Raw genomic sequence first — 18882 nt, 5'->3', positions numbered from 1 at the left:
CCATGAGCCATTTTACGATGAACAAAGTATTTGTACATTGAGTCTCTGTCTTAAAGAGCAGGTTTTGCAGTCCAGGGTGTGTTATATTACAGATGTAGGTGGAAGGTGGTTGAGGTTGATTGTGGGTGCACAAAGCACAGGACTTTTAACACTAGAGACGTCTTGTTTCCCCTCATGTAGTTTAGTAAAACACTTTGCTTAAAGTGACATTAATTTTTTCTACCTTGTCAAGATTTTTTTGGCCAATTGGAGGCACACAGCTCTAAACACAACACTGACTGACATAGTATTACCTTATAAGGTTGGTATGGCAAAGTTCAAGTACAGACAGTAACTATCAGAGGATTATTTTAATACAGAAGAAAACTTAAATATGTGATGATTCTCAGGCAAGTTCTGGAGCTGTACGGAGCTTTTACCACCATTGTGATTTCCAAGCAGATTTATGGATCACAGAGGTAAAGATGTCCTCAGAAAGAGCAAGCCAACAGTGAATCTATAAATATGTGTCAGTGTCAGATCTGTTGGCTGTTTGGTGCTGGCCAGGTAGAGTACAGTGGGTTTATCAGAGCCTTTTTGGGTCAGTGAGAGCTGATTGGATGGATGGATGGATGGAGGGCTAAAATGAGATCAGGATTGTCAAGTTGCATGTTGATAGTCTATCCAAATCAGCTTAGTATTTCATTAACAAAATCTGTAAGGAGATGACAAAGACACTAAAACCAAAGTATAAACCTCCATTGAGACTTTAATCAAGGACTGGTTCCAGTTGAGAACCGGTTCCAAATTAAACAGCAGTTAAAACAGTGGAGCTTTTGCACACCTGAGTCACATGCGGGCCGTTTTCTACTCTGTTTCTACACAGTGTTCAGACTCTAATATAATACAACAGTTGCGTTGATGCTGAAAATCTGTCAAGGCCTTGCCTACTTTTTTCCACACAGAAAATTGATCAAGGAATTAAGGAGAACCGATAATGGCATTGGTATTAATAAAATCTTATCAATTCTCTTAAGTATTTAGACTTCAACCTTCATAGTAATAATGATCCATGACACAAACAGCTCTAAGCAAAAGCATGAGTTTGAACGATCAGGAGAGGATTCCTGACATATTTCCTTAGAGAAGAGCTGATGTCTCGTGTGCAAGTCGACATCAGATCTTGCCCCTGCAGGTTTTATTATTTATTGACATAAAGAACAGCTTTGTACACAACATCAGAAATATCTAAAAACAGCAGCAGCAGCAAAACACATTCAATTCAACAAACAATTCACAGACTGTTTCTCACATGCAGTTTTACAGCGCAAAACAGTTAAAGTCTTAATGTCGGAATAGAAAAACTACTGTCCAAAGCTGAATGATATATTTTGGAAATGCTTGGAACGAAGAAAGTAATGGAAAACAGTTATTGTTCATTCAATTAAACTAGTTGTCTTGTATAAATCATTCAGTTTCACAGCAAGTTTACATTCGTAGACATTTTTCTTCAGTTATGATGTTTTCCCCAGTGTTATTCCTATCGTGAACATTCATTAAGAACTGAACTGAAGAAACAAGACAGAAAATGATAATGTTTTATGAAATACAGGGTCGTTACAATTTTATTTTTATTGTGCTGCAACAACAGATGAACTATGCTGTAAAGAAGACCACTGTTAAATAAAAGGCAAGTGCTATTTATCATATATTTAAAATATTCAGGTAAATACACTTTTTTGGAGTGTAATCACAAAGAGCTGCCATATATATATTAAGACACGAATGAAAAAATTTCACAATCCTTTACAAAATATTTTTAAAAGAAAATTCTAATTTGGCCCTATATTTGTCTTTAAAAGACTCCTTTTTCTGATGTTAAATGCTTGAGATAATTATAAAAAATTTGCTTTATAATAATTTTGATTGTGTATGTATTTGATATGTCAGTGATAATAACTCGACATGGTGGTTTGCTGAAACAGCTGAAATCAAGCTTCATCTTTGTCTGATTGTCTGCAATCTTCTGCTATTACATGTAATTTCAGCTCAAAATGAATGCAGAGATTTTGTTTTAGGATCAGTAGTTTCATGATGTAGTGGAAGGAGACCAGAGCCAGGGTTTGTTGAAGAAGCCAAGGCGGGCTCAGAGAGAAATATAAGTTATCCATGAAATAAAAACAAAATAAGAATGTTTTATGCTAATCTTCTATTCATCTTTCAACTTGAAATTGAAGACCTCAGTTAGGGGTAACATATTTTATAATGGGGAAACCTTAGGCTTCCAGTGGTTTTATATACTTTATGTATTTGTTTTCATCTTTCAGACATTCGTTGGACATTAGCAGCATTGAAAATTCATAACACTGCTGACTGTATGAGGATTAATCCCATAACAACAATATATTCATACATTATCTAGTCCTAGTGAGAAGACAACAATGGAGACTGTTTAAAATAAAAAAGCTCTTCTATAAAAAAGATCTAGTCAAGGCCTCTAGAAACATCTATGTGTGTACAAAAAACTATCTTATTCAATTTACTTAACATTTATTACATATCTTTGTGTGTATACTGGATACATATGGTAGTACCCTACATGTACATTATGTATATGCATGACTACAGCCAAGTGAGATACTGTAGGTTGTCTGCAACAATTTAACAAACTGTATATGTTTAAAACAATAGTGTTTGCTTTAGATGGAATGGTTTCAAAGTGTGTTCCTCTCACTTCTCAGCCAGTCTCTTAGATTTTATGAACGCCATCCCATGTGTCCTCATGTGAGTATTCAGGTTTCCCTCCGTTTCAAACGTCTTTCCACACACTTTGCACTTGGTATTTGGTGTCCCGTCATTGTTCTCGTCCGTAACATCTAGCTGGTTCTCTCTCCGACTCTCATCGTCGTCCTTGCCCAGTCCGTTGTTTCGAGTGAGACCATGTGGCTCCTTCAGCCGGTGGACGATAAAGAGGTGTCGGGCCAGCGAGCGATGGGAGGTGTAGCACAGGCCGCATTCCTGACACTGGTAGGACGAGCCATCAGACTTGTGCTGGGGAATGTGTTCATGGAAAGCCGCAATGTCCTCAGTGGTGATGCCACAGACAGCACACTTGTGAACTTTAAGGATGTTTACCTTGAGCCTCTTCAACGGCTGTGAGTCGGGGCCCCTTGTGTTCAAGCCTGGAGACCCCTCATCGTCTTCTGGCTTCCTTTTGGGGCTAAGGGTCTGTAGAGGAGATTAAAATGATCGATTAGGAATGACAGAAGAACCATGACATTGACTTGTAAGGTGAAAAGCTTTACAAGGAGCACTTCCACCTTATAAATGTATGTCCACAAACTTGTGTCGCAGTACCGTTTTCTTGTCAGTTGAAGCCTTCACATTATCAGAGTTGACAGTATTCCCCTCTGGATCTTTGACTCTGTGCATCAGCTGAATGTGCTGATCCAGCAGCACTCTTTTAGTGAACGGCTGACTGAGAGTTGGACAGTGCCTGTCAAAGTACAATAAAATAACAATTATAACCCCTTGCAAGCTGATTTTGTTGTCTGTTATTTGCATAAATACAATTTGCTTTTATTTTTATTACTATTAAAGGCTACTGTGGGTTTTCACTTTGACTGTATGTAAGCAAGGTAAAGCAGGATTCTTATGCCGGTCTTCGCAAACTTGCACTCGCTCCCCCAAACCTTCACAATTATGTAATTGGGGCTGTTCTATGGACCCATGGCATGCCTCTTGAAATTTGATACATCACAGTATGCAGCTGCGTGGACTGCGTGTGGCTCCTTAATGTTAATTGGCTTATTGGTCTGTGGTACTCTCGAGCTAATCCCCTTCTCTTCTGCCTCCTTAAAACAGTAACACATGTACTTTAAAGCGACAAAGCCCTGTCTGTCTGTCAGGAGCATAAGAGGAAGTAGTGGAACCACAAAATCCACAACGAGGGAGGAGGTTAGGGTGGATGGATGGGTTAGCAAAACACAGGAGACTGAAGTTTGTTTCCCGTTTCCTACAGTCAATGTTGGTTTCCAATCATGACAGCTATTGTTTGCTAACCGTGTGGTTACCACCATAATAGCAAAGGTCTCCTATCCTTAACCAAGAAGGTTACATTAACCCCAAACATGATATTTCCCTAACTAAGTTATTCTTGTGCCCAAACCTAATAGGGCTGTACTAAATGTCATTTTTTTATATTTAAGGTTTTCAGTGAAGCATTATATTTGGTACAGCCCTAAAACCTAACCAATGGTTTTACAAACAGTGTCTTGTCAATAGTGGCATTAGATCACAAATCTCTTGTATGTGTTGTTCTGTAGGGAACGGACCAACAACATTTTTTGTAGTTCAATTTGGAGGACTTGTTGTCAAAAACACAGTTGGTGTGAGTACTCACGGGCAGGTGTAGACCTTCCGCAGGCCTTTGTGTTTGAGACGGTTGTGTCGGCAAAGACTGTGGGAAGAGCTGAAGGATTTGTCACACTGTCGACATGGGTGTTTCTTCAGTATCTGCAATATAAAGCATAATTCATATTTGCAGCAATGGATCTTTCTACTCAAGTGAGAGTTTTTATTCCACTTTATACTTCTCTCCACTACATTTTATAAGAAATTATTTTACTTTTTACTCCAATTATTTGACAGTTATAGCTAAAATAAAAATGAAATATGATACCTTGTTAAAGATTGAACTATCCAGTATTATATAATTGGAGCTGAAATAATAAGTTGATTAATCAGTTACTTAGTTGATTGACAGAAAATATGTTTAGAAACAGTTTAGATGAACAGTTAAGTCGTTTTTCATGCAGAAATGTCAAACTTTTAATGGTCCACCTTGTCAAATGTGAAGATTTGCAGCTTTTTCTTGTAGTAATTTTACTTATTTCATTTATTTATTTGTCAAATAGTTGGACAACAAACAATGTCAAGTTTGGGCTCTAGGTGGCACCTGTGGTGGACACGTGTCATTATTTTCTTCATTTTTACTTACTAAACAATCAATCTATAACAAAAATAATCATTAGTTGGCAGCCTTATATAAAACCGGTAAAATGAGCTCCATTTCAACCAACAGTGAAGTGCTGCTTACACAATAATTCATCAGTAATAATAATCTAATGACATAATATATACTAACAATCACAGCGGCAATTTTCTGCATTGAGTACTTTTGATATTTTCAGTACATTTTCCTGTTTATACTAATGTAACATTTTAATGCAAGTCTTTTACTTATAATGAAGTATTTTACAGTGTGGTGTTTGTCATTTTAATTAAGTAAAGCATCTAAATGCTTCCTCCATCACTGCACGACCACTATACCGGACTCCCTTGTAAAGGAGACTGTGTCTCAATGGGACTTTCCTGTTAAAATAAAGGTTAAATAAAAAAAAACACATAAAGCATTGACTCTAAATTTTCCTAATGTGTGCTCTCTTAGCAACTGAAAGCAGAATCTCCAAAAAATTACTGTGTGACATATTGGAGACTTCCTAATGAGAAGTATTCACCTTGCCATGTTCGCGCCTCATGTGAGCCACGAAGACCTCCCTGGAGCTGAAGAGGGTATTGCAGTCTTCACATGTGTATCCTGAGCTCGCAGGGTTCTTGAAGTCTGCTGAGCAATTACTGTTTGTTTTCTTTATTGGTGAAGGCTTCTTTTCTCCCTTGTCTTGACCAATGACATTTCCTCCATCTTTATTATTAGTATTGTTATTGGGGGTGTTGCTGTTTGTACTGTTGGAGTTAGTTGGCTTGGTGCTGAGGGGGAGGTTGATGCCCAAGTTTGGTGGACCCTCGATGGTCTTCAGTGTTCCATGGATGACCTGGAAATGATTCACAGATTGAATTGAAAGTTAGGATTTATTAAGCACTGCTATGTGAAAATTTCTAGACTAAACTTATTAGTATGACTCATGAGATTAGCCTTGAATATTGAAATAAGTCGGGATACATAAAAAGTGTATATCATTATCAAGCATGCCTTAAATAACTACATATTATGCCCACCTTGATATGGTCCAACATGAGCTGTTTCTGTGCAAAGTGCAAGGAGCAGTCTGGACATTTGAACACTGAAACTTTATGATTAACAATGTGCTGGTCGAAGTGTGTGCAGAGCAGGGACTGCAAAGTGAACACGGTGTCACACATGGAACACTTATATATCACCCTGAAAGACAGAAAAAAAAACTGACGTTAAAACTGGGTTCACTGCAAAATATAAGAGACTTAATTTAAATACAAAGAAATGAAATGTAAAGTGTGTATGAAGAGAATTCCAGCAGTTATTGCAAATGAAACATTAAGTTTCAGTTGTATTGTTTCACCTATTATCTTTATCTCTGTAATTTTAGATACACATAATCAATCATACTGAAACAGACGGTTCAGTACTTTGAATATTGTTTCACATCAGATGTTTATTTAGCTTTAAGCTTGGGGAACAGCAAGGGCCAAACCTACCCAATGGTACAAGAACACCTGCTCCTCAGCACCTGTAGTAGTGCTGATGATGGACAGTGTGTAAGTCAGTGAAAGGTTCTCATGTGGAAAAAAACAAACCCAAGTTAAGCCACCATGTCTAAAACCCACAAATCCTGCTACTGATGAAGCAGCAAGGATAATCTTTCTTAGAAAAATGAATTGGACATAGGTATTAGGTTATATGTGTGTCTGTGTGGAAGGAAGAGCGTTTAAATGTGTGTTGATGTGTGTGTGGGGTCGACAATTCTTTGAGGGAAAGGCTTGCTTATTATTATGTGCATGTCATTTTTATTGTAAATATTTAAATTTAAATTAGCATTGAATCAAATTTTGTGTATTTCATATACACTTGCAACAATATTAGCAATATACTTTGCTGTCTTTAAGAGATTATAAAACTAAAATAATTTTGGATTAATTAGCATTTTAACTAACTTGTCCACAGTGTTTTTGATTGTAGATGCAGCATGTTAAGACTTACTTGGGCTCTCCTGTCTTCATTCCTGGATGCTGTGTGTTGGCATGGGAGTGCGTTCCAGGCGCAGACTTGAAGGCCATGGGGCAGAGAGGACATTTGTAGAAGACCTCACAGTGAGTACTCTGGATGTGGGATTTTACAGTTGCAACATCAGCGAAGATCACACTACAGTGGATACAGCTGGAGGGAGGAATAGGAAAGGAGTTTGAAAAAGTCTGATTTCAATAAGATTTTAACTGTAAAAGTCAGTTTAACTTCCTTTGGATGGAAGCGCTTTAGTGTTTCTAATTTAAGATTGTCTGTTTTAATTTACTTGAGAGTCTTGCATGCTGGTCAGAACAGGACTGATGGGATCAAAACTATGAGAGACTTTTCTTGGGAAATACTCAGATTCGCTTTATTGTCGAGGGTCAGATAAATAAGACTGAGACCACTTCCTTGACTGTCCATTAAATATCAAGTTACAGAGATGGTTAGCTTAGCTTAGCTTAGCACAAAGACTAGGAACAAGGGGAAACAGCTAGTCTGGTTCTACCAACACCTGTGAAGCTCACTAATTAGGACGTACTATCTTGTTTGTATTTGGATGATTTTTACCTTTGAACAGAGCCAGGCAAGCTTAATAAGCTAAGCAAACAGTCTGCAGACTCTGCAGACAACACTGCAGATTTTAACTTTGAAACAAGATGTTAATTTCATAACATTTTTATAGACCAGACTCATAATTAAACCATAATTGGTAAGATACTGAGTTTTTAGTTTTAATGGCTTGTATCTTGGGTAACTCATACTATGACTGTACATTTTCTCCCATAACTTTCATCACTTCCTTGTCAAGCTAGGGCAAACATAATGTAACAACTGTAATTATAAATGTGATTAGAAGTAACAATTTGAATAAAGAGGAAGAGACCTTTAAGTCTGAGAATAGCCACTTACAATGAACGAACACTGCTCCAAATCAAAAAATCAGGGTATTAACAGAGAAAAAAGTTGGGAAATTAAAGTTGAACATTGGGAACCATATCTCAGAACATTGGGATATCTCAGAACATTGGGAACCATATCTCAGGTCAAGGGAAGACTAACAAATAATAATGTAATGATTTAGTTGAAGTAGACTGACCGGTAGCCGACTCTACGGGTGTAATGCAGGCAGTTCTTGGTGACATGTGACTGGAAGTGGACAGAACGGCAGCTGGCACCACACTCGGGGCAGATGTAAGGAGACTTGTGTTGGTGGATACGCTGGTGTGACAGAAAGCTGCACTGATTTGGGAGATGCATTTGGCAGATGGTGCATGTTTTCTAGAGACAGAGAGAAAGGAGGAGATAAAGAAAACCATTAATTGTTTTTATCATAGCACTTGCAATTATTGCACCAAGAATATGAGGGGTTATTGTTGCATGAACAATACTGTTATCCACTCTCCAATATACAGTGAAGAGTCGGATCAGCCAAATTACAAAAAAAACAACAGCTATCGTCACATCTAGAGATGTCTACTCACGTGGATAATTTTGGATATGTGCGCCTTAGAACTGAGAAATTACATTAACAAAAACTCAACAGTGACATGTCTTTTCAGAAAGAAAGTCCTGGTTACATAAACAGTTTTCTTTGGAACGGCCCTGGATATTTCAAAAGTTAAAATTTTGGCACTTAAAATAAGCAATAATGGACCTTTACACTGTACAAAGGGGTGGCATTAGCTCAGTCCATGACTTGGCTTGGGAACTGAGGGTCGCTGGTCACAGAGGTGTTTTCTCCCATTCAGTTTTCTTTAACTAAATCCTCAATGTTTCTTGACAACATAATCTTTAGCTTCCCCCCCACCGTTAATGGAGCTATGCTTGGTGATTGGATGTTTCTTGCTGAAATACACCTTGGGAGTAAATACCCACCTCCAAGTTTTTATCTTCACAATCTTGTACTTTGAACTTTTTATCAAAGAACATTTGCTACTGCAGTTGTTAATCTTTTATAGTGATGATTCAACCTATTGAGTTCCATGCCAATGTAAGCTGCAGAAGTGCTTGAACTATGAGTCACAAAACATTGTCATGGAGACAAATAGGACATTTATTTCTGGAACCAGTGGTTTTCAAAATAACTCCTCCCAACTTTAAAGCCCATGATACTGTGTTAATCAATATACTTCACCTTCAGAAATTAAATTGAACTATTTTATGTGTCAGTTCACACATTACATACCTGCCCACTGGACTCCTGTGGCTGTTGATAATGCATAGCTAGTGAGCTATCATCCTGAAATATTTCGTTACACTCCAAGCACTTGAGGCTGTGCCTGCAAAGCTTTGATGCATCATCCTCCAAGGGCATGGCTGCCCCAAGAGGAGCACTGCTTGGAGCTGAAATCACTGCAGTTTGGGACCCAACACCAGTAGCTCTTGCTGGGATTTGACTAGTGGGTGCTTGCGCTTGGGATGTGGAGCTGGTGCTAGTGATATTGAGTGGGCCTGAAGAGGGCGATGTGGTTATCATCTGATCTGCAGGGATGGGTTTTAGGATTAGATGTGAGCACTGCATAACAACCCCTTTATCTTTGTGGCCCCTGGCATGAGACAAGAGGCTGCATTTGTTGTAGAACACAAGACTTTTGGCACAGTGGTTGCAGGTGACCTCGATCCGCACGCTGCGACGTTCGTAGTGCTGTGCCAGACTCTTCTCAAGAGCAAATGAATCTCCACACTCCAGGCACTTGTAGCCACGTGAGGGTATAGAGATACAAGCTGAAGTTGGTGGAGAGAGGTTTGGGACATACACAGGGACAGGATTTATGCTACTCAGGACTTTATTGAAGGCGTCCACTACAGAGCTTTGAGTGCTAGTGAACACTTGAACCCTAGAGACTTTCTTTGAGGCCCGGCCAGCGAGAATTGTTTTCTGTTTGATTTGTGATTGTTGATGCTGTGGTTGTTTGGAAGAGGACAGGGCCTGTTGGAGATCACAGACAGCAGAGGATACAGTCTGAGGAAGAAGATTGAGGTTACTAAGATGGACTGTCTTTGGCACAATTTTGGCATTAGCCAGACTGGAGGCAGGTACCATGACAGTCTGTTGCTGGATGGCATTAGCAGCTTTCAAGATGGCACTGCTGGCACTTTGCACTGATGCAGCAGGGATTACTGTTGCTTTAACGGTGGTGTTGTTAGCTAGCTTCAGGTTGATGACTTGGGATCCACTTGTCTTGACTGCTGAGACAGGCAGGAAGGCAGTTGCCACAGGTTTAATAGTCATTTGCTTGGTTATTTCAATTGAAGGCCCTCCAGTGGTGGCCACTACTGTGGTTGACTGAGAGGATCTTGTTGGAGATGAAAAAGCTGCACTTGGGGTTGACATGACAGGTGGGCTATTCTCTCCTTTTCTCAGACCCTCAGCATCAAACTGTGGTAGAACTCGGGTGACAGTACGCTTGATCTGGCCGGATGAGGTCTTGATTGTTTTGATCCTGACTTTTGGGATGACCGCGGTGGTGTCTGTGCTTGAGGATGGGGAACCTTTGCTGCTAACCTCGCTGGTGACACTAGAGGGGCTGTCTGGTTGTCTTGTTAGCAGTCTCTTTGCAAATTCTAGGGCTGAATCCTGCTCTTGCGACTTCTCTGGAGCTCTGGGATTTTCATTGGCCTGGATGGATTCTTTCTGTGTTGTAGGAGAATCCAAGTCTGTAGGACTAACCTTTTTGGCACTGAGGGCTGCTATGGCTGCTATACAAGATGAAAGCTTTGCAGAGGACTTGGCTTTGACTTGAGACATACTGGACACATTAACAAGCCCTGATGGCTCTCCAGCCTCCTTGTACTCCTGACCTTCAGACTTGAGGGCAGTTTGCTTTAGTTCGTTCTTAGGCAAACTTGATTCAGGGGGGTCGTTAGACTTGTTCTTGTTTTGGTCTTGTTTTTGGTCTCTGTTTGCTCTGGGCTTAGAAACATTGTCCACTGATACAGGAGATTTGGGATTCTGGCCATCTCTCTTAGTAGTGGACATAAAGAATGATTGACCTCTCTGTTTGTCCATGGGGCTATCTACCTCAATTTTATCATCATCATCGAACTCTTCAGCACTGGAGATGGGGCTAAACTGATTAAAGGTAGATGATTGGTTGTTAACTGACAGTCCTTCCTCTCTGGGAGCTTTCCATCCATTCTTGGTGTAATGAGTACCTGGTGATATTGCATGCAAGAGTCCATTATAAAGTCCATTGCCAGAAAGGGGTAGGGAGGGGCATTGTTCATTCTTCTCTGACATTGTTCTGCCAAGCTCACTACTGTCTGTTTTTTGGGTGTTCTTAACAATGACACTAACGCCAATGTCATGTCCTGTTGAGGGGTTGTGGGGATCATCTTCATTTGTATTCACCGCACCACTGGATTGCTTTAGCTGTCCGTCATGATCATCATGGTGGCCAGATTCAATAGCCGCTTTAGGATCCACCATGTCAGGGATGTCAAAGGCTGCCAGCAGGTCATCGAAGTCTGGCGTCTTCATATCTCCCATGGTACTGCTCCGTTTCTGATGAGGAGATCACTTGGGGAACACAGATTAAATGGAGGAATAATGAGTAATGTAAGACATGTTTTCTACAGATTTTAACAATTTTTAATGATGTGTTCTTCAACCTGCTATAAGAGATCACATTTAGCAATGAAACTGTTCATAGTCTGTGTAGTAGTTACACTTGTATTGGATTAATTTAGAATCAGAATATTGTAGTGATGAAAAACAGAATTCAATATAATCACGTTCTTATTATTGCTGCTTTTACATACTGTCTTGTATGAGATGGTAAGAGAGCAAACAAAAATTGTTTACTTATTTCTCAGTGTTTCAAAATTCAGCATAGCAGATCAGAGATCAACACAGTGTACTGACACTGCTGTTCCCTTGTGATCTGGTGTTAAATTATCCTAGTCATGGCAATCTGTTTTAGATTATGAGATGTCTTGTGTGTATGATATTTGTTTTTTTTACTGACTGACATGGTAAGTCCATCTTTAGTCCCAAATGACATTTTTTCTCTTGGGGATGGACAATAACTAGGCAATTCATACTGAAAGCAGAATTTACTTAGGTTCAAAAGTGATAAATTGTTGAGGGCAATTCCATGTAATTCTCTCAAAATTTGGAAGCACACCTTTTCATACTGAATTTACATACAGGGTCGACAATAAAGACTAATGTTTCTGTAATATAACTGTGTTCATAAGTATTTCAGCTTTTGAGTTTTGATGAAGTTGTAGGGTGACTGGCAACAATGTAAAAATCTGTATTCCTACATTTTGTATGACAAAAGTATAAATAATCCTGTCTTAGCCAGAAAAGAAAATTAACATGCAAAGTTCTTCAAAGGTACAAATGTAATTGAATTTCTGGGATGATATGATGAAGTAGGCTGGATGTATGTTCCAGTCAGCATAAATTATTAATAGTGCCCTTTACATTTAAACACGTTTCTTAAAGTTGAGTTAATCACACACTGATTGCATGAGGCTATTTAGAAGTCCTGTTTATCGCTGTACTGTTGGATTTTAAATAAAAGAAGTCTTAAGCCCAATACAACACAATATACAGGTATGTACCTATATACTTATCAATATTGCCAAGCATGACCACAGAGCATTAGATCTAGGCTATATGTCTGATTGATTTATGTTATATTACGGACAAGAGTTAGATTATAGTCCAGATAAATGTAAAAGATCCAAATGTCCTGTGTGATTTATGTGATTAAACATAAAATATCTGACACGCCCCTACTGACGATTGTACACATTTATGGCTCAACATGCAAAGGGAAAAGAAAGGAAGGTAATTATAGTAATGATAAACAATAATGTGATGAAAAAAATCTGTTCTGATTAAAAGCATTAATTTTATACTTGCAAAATGTCACAAAGTAAAAAACATATAGGCATTATATTAAAGACTTGAGTTCATGAAAGTGGTCTCTCATTTATTGTGAGTGGGGAGGTTTCTGGCTATACACTAGTTACACTATGTTTCTGTATTACAAATGTATATATGCTTGAAAGAGTGACCAGCTTTGGCTGTTGCTCATTATATTTTTAAATAAGATGAGGTGGTAAGCATACGACATGTTCATTTTCAGTCCTGTTTCTGTGTTAAGTCCCTTTCAACAATACTGGAAAACTATTTTTTTTTTTAGAAATGTGGGAAAATGAAAGATCAACTTACTTGACATAATTTTAGGAGATATTTGCTCATTGTCATATTTAATGGTAATTAATTGCAATATGTACATATGTACCTATATTTTGTGAATTACAGTATGTTTTTTTGGTGGATTTGGGTCTAAGCACATAAATATTTCTTTTGTTTTTCAATTTCATGTTCCACCACATGGTGTGCCAGTGTCTACAAGCAGTACACCCGTGTGAACTACCATGTTAACCCTCACTGCTTTCTAGTGCATGATGTTTTATCAATGCATTAGCAGACTGAGCTTAGAGCTCCCTCCTTTTACATCTTCAGATCAAACTATGCAAGTTTAGTTGACCTACATACATACAAGAATGTACAATTAGTCCTAGTTATGCCTTATTCATCCTTATATTAGCTAACTTTATTGGGAACCCACATGCTGGTTCCCATGGGTGGTAGATGTGAAATTTTGATGACATTAAATAGGAGACAGTATACAAATGTGATAATTAAATGTATTTTACAATTTTTATAAGTTGCTGCTGGAAGACAAGGACCTGCATCATGTCCTGACTACACCAATAAGTTTCTCTGTTAAGTATATTTAAGTTATGTATATTTTCTGATTCAGGAGATGAATGGATCAGGTCCAAATAATTAGTACAATACAAAAGATGAGTTGTAATTTTAGTACTTTTTTTGAGTACTAAAATTACAACTCATCACAATGAGTTTTACATTCAGCAGACTGGCACTCGTCAGCTGGAGGGTGAATAAAACATGTAAACAAAAGACAACCAATATTCAAGATGTTTTTGTTTGTGAATTCTATAAGCAAAATGTTTTAGTAGTACAGTATTATTAAACATCAGAAATACTTTGCTTTCAGTGGGTTATAACTCTTGAAAAAAACAATCTTTATTTTTTTAATCGTGAACACTGCAAATAAAACATGATGGGACTGATATGCACTGTGTCTGATTGTATTAAGGGTGTTGGGGACAAAAGGCACAGCCATGGAGCTGCTCTGCTTGTACAGTACATGCAGTTAAACCAGTACTGCTCTTTGATCGAAATGCATGGCAAACGCATCTGCACACACAGAGACCCATATCTTGTCCTGTCTTTAGTTTCAAAAAGCAAAATTCTTAATCCAGATGTTGGGATGATTGTTACAATGAAGTAAACATAAAATGACAGAGAGAAACATGGTACGGAGAGAGAGGGCAGGCGAGAAATGCAAGGAGGGGAAAAATGGCTGCTGAGCTGTGTGAAGCTGCAGCAGAGAGAGAAAGGCCTGGTGGAAAGACAGCTAGTCACAGCCTTAGCAGCCTGACGTAGAAAGTAAATGAATGTTAAATACAGACAAAGATGAAAAATACACAACACACAACCAATCTCAGCAACAGCAGTTTAATAACATGCATCATTACCAGCTGAAATCCACACACTGTGTAAAAGACTGCTACAATCTCAGTAAAGTGAACGTAAAATAACAATGGTGGAAACATGCAAGAGCCACTCCTCACCCTCTTGCCTCCGTCCCCCTCCAGCCACTAGCCAAACCTTCCTTCCTTCCTTCCTTCCATCCTGTAACAAACACAGTCACAACACCACTAACCCACAAAGAAGACATCCAACCCACCCTGCCTGGGGGGGAAAGTCCTGTTTCTTCCTAACCAGGCAAAGGCCCAGAATACAGGGTCAGGTTACATCCAGGGATCTGGTGAGTGGTGGTGGTCCTGGTAAGGATCCTCCTTAGTCATTCTGTGCACCACTAGCAGCACACAGACATACAAACAGAGAGATCATGCTTCTGTGTGTGTGTGTGTGTGTGTGTGTGTGTGTGTGTTTGTTTGTGTGTGTGTGTGTGTGTGTGTGTGTGAGGCAGGCTCCCAGCCAGCCACGTCCCCCTGCCTTCGTCCCTTCCCGAATCTCCCTGCCCCCCTCATTATGAGCCGTGCTGTGTACCGACTTCTAGCAGCAGCAGCAGGAGCAGCAGCAGCAGCAGGAGCAGGGTCTGTGCCTGTGCCATCGTAGCCAGTGGCTGAGTAGTGAAGGGCTGCCATGGAGCAGCCTGGGCTATCACTATCCCTCAGTGGAACACAGAGACGGTATTGTTCCTGTCAGCCCTCGCGGCTGCCTCAAACCGGTTTCAGCTGGTTCCGGTCACCCAACATAAAGCCCTGTGCTGCAGTATGGCCTCAGAAACACACAGGCAGAAGCAGTATGCTCACCTCCCAGGAAACACTGCAACATTTTCCTCCATACTACATGTATATTGCCATAGATAGTTTTGGTGAAATAAGAACACACATTATTTTATAGACAGGTGGTAAGATGATTAAAGAAGAGTCACTACTCTGGTTGGTCTCAGTGCCATAAAATTAGGCCAAATAACAAACAACAAAAATTCACAAAAAGATGATGTTTGGGTGAGCACAGTTACCTGGACACATAATAAAACAGGACAATAGTAAAGAAAATGGGATAAATAATACAAACAATATAAACACAAATAGGTTACATGAGGTAAAATTTAACACATAAAGTAAAATGATGACTGATGACAGCAACTGATATTCAACATAATACATAAAGAAGAAGCAAATTTAGGTAACCATGATGGTAGAAGCAGCTCAGTCCGGTGCCTTGGCCTGTTTCTCAACCAGATCCCCCAGTGCTTTCACCCCCAGACACACTGGTAGTCTCTGAAAACTGAAAACTTCCAAGCAGCATTACACCCAGCACTGTGATATAAAGACAATCTGACATGGGCAACACAGGCCATTCATGCACCTCCCTCCACAGATTTCCATCAAACATATGCCACCCATGCCCACATATGCCACCACAGACACAAACATAAACATAAACATGCATGCTCATGCACATATAGAGGTAAATGTGGCATACCCTTTTTTCCCACTCTGAGAGAGGAAAAATCAGTCTTCCTGTCGAGGCCTCAGCACCAGCCTTTACTCAGCCCCAACCATTCCAGCCCCATCCTCCTCCTCCCCTCCCCCTCTTCCCACTCTCCTTCACTGGGTCAGTCCTAGATTTTAGTCCCAGTCCAGGCCTCGTTTTCTCCGGAAGCCCCCGCCACCACCACCACCACCATTACAGCCGTGCATGAAGGGACGGATGGAGAAAGGGGGCAGTGTTCAGCAGGCGAATCAGGCCTTTTGTCTATGTCTGTGCAGGGGGGTGAGGGGACTCTTCACTCTGGCTCTGGAGCAGAAGCAGCAGCAGCTGGTGCAGAGAGAGGAGAGAGAGAGGGAGAGTGAGAGAGAGGGAGACGGAGGCAGAGGGAGGCAAGGGAGATAGAGAGGAAAAAAAGGAAATGAGCAGGAGAAGAGTATGAAATGGGGTTGAATATATACACTTAGCTCATATTTTAGGCCTGTGCCATCGAGTGGGAAATGTTGGTTCAGGATTGTGTGAATAAACTAGTTTCAATCCTGCGCATTAAAAAAAAAATCCTGCACAATTTTCTTCAGGGATCAATATAATAATATTATATATTAATAAAATAATGTACAAATAGCCATGGCCTTTGTTTAGACCAAAGTGGCCACTTGCATGCTGTGTATGCCAAGGTCAACAAGTCTTGTGTCTGCTGTTCTGTTTTTTAAGATGGAAGTTTTGTAAATTTTGATGTCAATCCAGCTGCCTGTTTTACACACAAGTGCACAAGACAAATACCCACATGCATGCATATAAAGCACAAAGTAAAAGTATATGGCTACGTTTCAGTCTAAGATTGTATGACATAACACACACAGTAATGGTATCAGTTTCTCCTGCACGTGAAGAATTGTAAGCCATACTGTGACGGCCCCTCTGTAGGGTTTGTACTGCTGTTGGTGTGCTTTCTGTCTCCAGGGCTGCAGACCTGATTGACAGGTTAATCAGTGGCATGGGACACACCTGGGCCCAGTGTGCCCCATGCATATAAGCCAGAGCAGCACTCAGTCTTGGGTTGGACCTCCTCATCTCATGGTGTCCTTTGTTTGTTTGGTTTCTTGTCTTTGTTTTTACAGCACAACATCCATGCAGCACATTTTCGATTATTTTCTTATTAATAAATCACTTTGTTATTTGGTTTACCCGTGTGTCTCCCGTTTTTGTCCAGTCCATGAGCCAGGCTGTGACAATACCAAAGCTACTTCACAAATGCAAACACAAATGCAGGATTATCCTGATTCGATAATTTGTGTACAGCAATGTACAGACATCGAAATAACACGCTAACAACAAAGCAATCACAAAGTAACAAGATGGCATCACATTACAGTGCATGTGATAAACAACATAAGATCAATTGAAGTATTTCATAACCTACCTGGGAGACTGCAGACAGAGAGAGAGACTTTCAGCTGCTTAAGGTTGTCTCTCTTTGGCCTGCTACCGGTCCTTGACATCTGGCAGACCTTTCAAATGCAGCCAGATGAGTGCTGCAGCATACTAATTAGCCTTCATTATGAGGGACCTTGCCAGATTTACTGATTAGACAACACAAATGCATTTTACACACTGTAAGGCAGTTGGATTGGTGCATATATATTATAAAAGGCCCTCATGGCGCCTCCTGCCTCTCTACAGTGTGACTGATTTCAGTGCAGTAGAGGAGTCTGAGGTTGCCGGGCTCCCCACCCCGAACAGAGACACAGTCACATGACATCATGTTGTTTCCAGTCATGTCAGCTACAGGACACAAAGAGGAGCTGGTGTAAGCATGTCATTTCCCTCAAATTCCAGTTTCCTGCCAAGATAAAACTTTTAAGGGAAAAAGCATGGAACCTTTGGTTTGAATATTTCACACATAGCTTTTGATGAAGAATTGGAACAAGCTGCTACAGAATATAAATGTGATACTGTCACACAATGTGGAATAAGATGCTTTTAAAAACCTTAAAGGGGAAATATAAGTGGGAAAGCTGGATTTTAAGGAGTTATGGGGTTATAGTTAAACATTCTGTGTCAAATCAACCCATTGGCAAACAATAGAAGTAATCATTTACATGCTCTCTCCTCTGTGTCGCAATATGTAAGTAAAACAATATGTTTCTTTAAATCACAGCTCTACGTTTGAGGTCCCTGATTGGACAGATGCCAGGTGAATTAGTCAAAACTGTGACGAAGAGCAAAGACTTCATAATGACAATCTGTCCTTTTTAACTGACACTTTCCCACTGAAAGGCCTTCCTTAAATGGCTTTTACTTTTCATAAATACAATATTATTACAGTCATGCCACCACCATCAGAACACTTAATGTATCATGACATTTGAAAAGAATAGAAAATAGAAAGGACATTATTTTAACAGCTCAAAAATAGAGAGCTTTTCAGCATGAGATCACTTAAAGTTCACTTAGACATCCATTACATATATCAAATTAGTCTGAAGAAACATTAACATTATAAAATTATTGTATTACGTATTAATATTGTTTTATAAGATAAGATGATAATAAAACATAAAATACTGTAAAGATTTGTAGATGTATAGATAGATAGATAGATAGATAGATAGATAGATAGAGTATACACACACAACACTGACTGAGTTCTCCCTAAATTCACCGCACAGTGCCATCTGCTGTTTCCACTCTACAGTTGGAGTTATTGTACCATTGTCTTACTTTTAATGGATTATACATAGCAGGCGATACCAATGTATGGAGAACAATAGTTTTTAAAAAATGAATATTAAATTGGAAAAGCTCACTATTCAAACACTAT

The 18882-nt window shown here is 39.5% G+C and overlaps 1 protein-coding gene across 3 annotated transcripts; it reads right to left on the bottom strand.

Moving 5' to 3' along the window:
• Nucleotides 1-1829: 1829 nt before the first annotated feature.
• On the bottom strand, nt 1830-17750 carry znf532 (zinc finger protein 532). Of its 3 annotated transcripts, XM_038734104.1 has the most exons (11): nt 17482-17750; nt 16053-16388; nt 14666-14726; nt 9168-11501; nt 8079-8260; nt 6956-7132; nt 5998-6160; nt 5499-5813; nt 4382-4494; nt 3337-3475; nt 1830-3207 (listed from the first exon to the last, which is right to left on the bottom strand). In XM_038734104.1, exons 4-11 carry the CDS (start codon nt 11469-11471, stop codon nt 2710-2712), a joined length of 3891 nt encoding a protein of 1296 aa, XP_038590032.1. In that variant the 5' UTR covers nt 11472-11501; nt 14666-14726; nt 16053-16388; nt 17482-17750; the 3' UTR covers nt 1830-2709. The 3 variants fall into 3 exon arrangements, with proteins under 3 accessions (XP_038590032.1, XP_038590031.1, XP_038590033.1); XM_038734103.1 differs by having other exon boundaries at nt 14666-16388; XM_038734105.1 differs by lacking the exon at nt 14666-14726.
• Between the last annotated feature and the right edge of the window lie 1132 nt (nt 17751-18882).

The sequence above is a fragment of the Micropterus salmoides genome, unplaced genomic scaffold (genome assembly GCF_014851395.1).
Source record: "Micropterus salmoides isolate LMB-PRFRI ecotype aquatic unplaced genomic scaffold, ASM1485139v1 Ms_hic_scaffold_20, whole genome shotgun sequence".
In the NCBI taxonomy this organism is placed as follows: Eukaryota; Metazoa; Chordata; class Actinopteri; order Centrarchiformes; family Centrarchidae; genus Micropterus; species Micropterus salmoides.
The sequence above is the reverse complement of the archived record's forward strand: the minus strand, read 5'-3'. Positions and strand labels throughout refer to the sequence as shown.

Excerpts from the sequence above, each read along its gene's own strand:
- znf532 (XM_038734103.1), bottom strand. The coding sequence starts at position 11,471 with ATGGGAGATATGAAGACGCCAGACTTCGATGACCTGCTGGCAGCCTTT. Across the intron at positions 8,261-9,167 it reads CACAGGAGTCCAGTGGGCAG|AAAACATGCACCATCTGCCA; the intron begins GTATGTAATGTG and ends CTCTGTCTCTAG. Across the intron at positions 3,476-4,381 it reads CGGAAGGTCTACACCTGCCC|GCACTGTCCAACTCTCAGTC; the intron begins GTGAGTACTCAC and ends GTACTTTGACAG.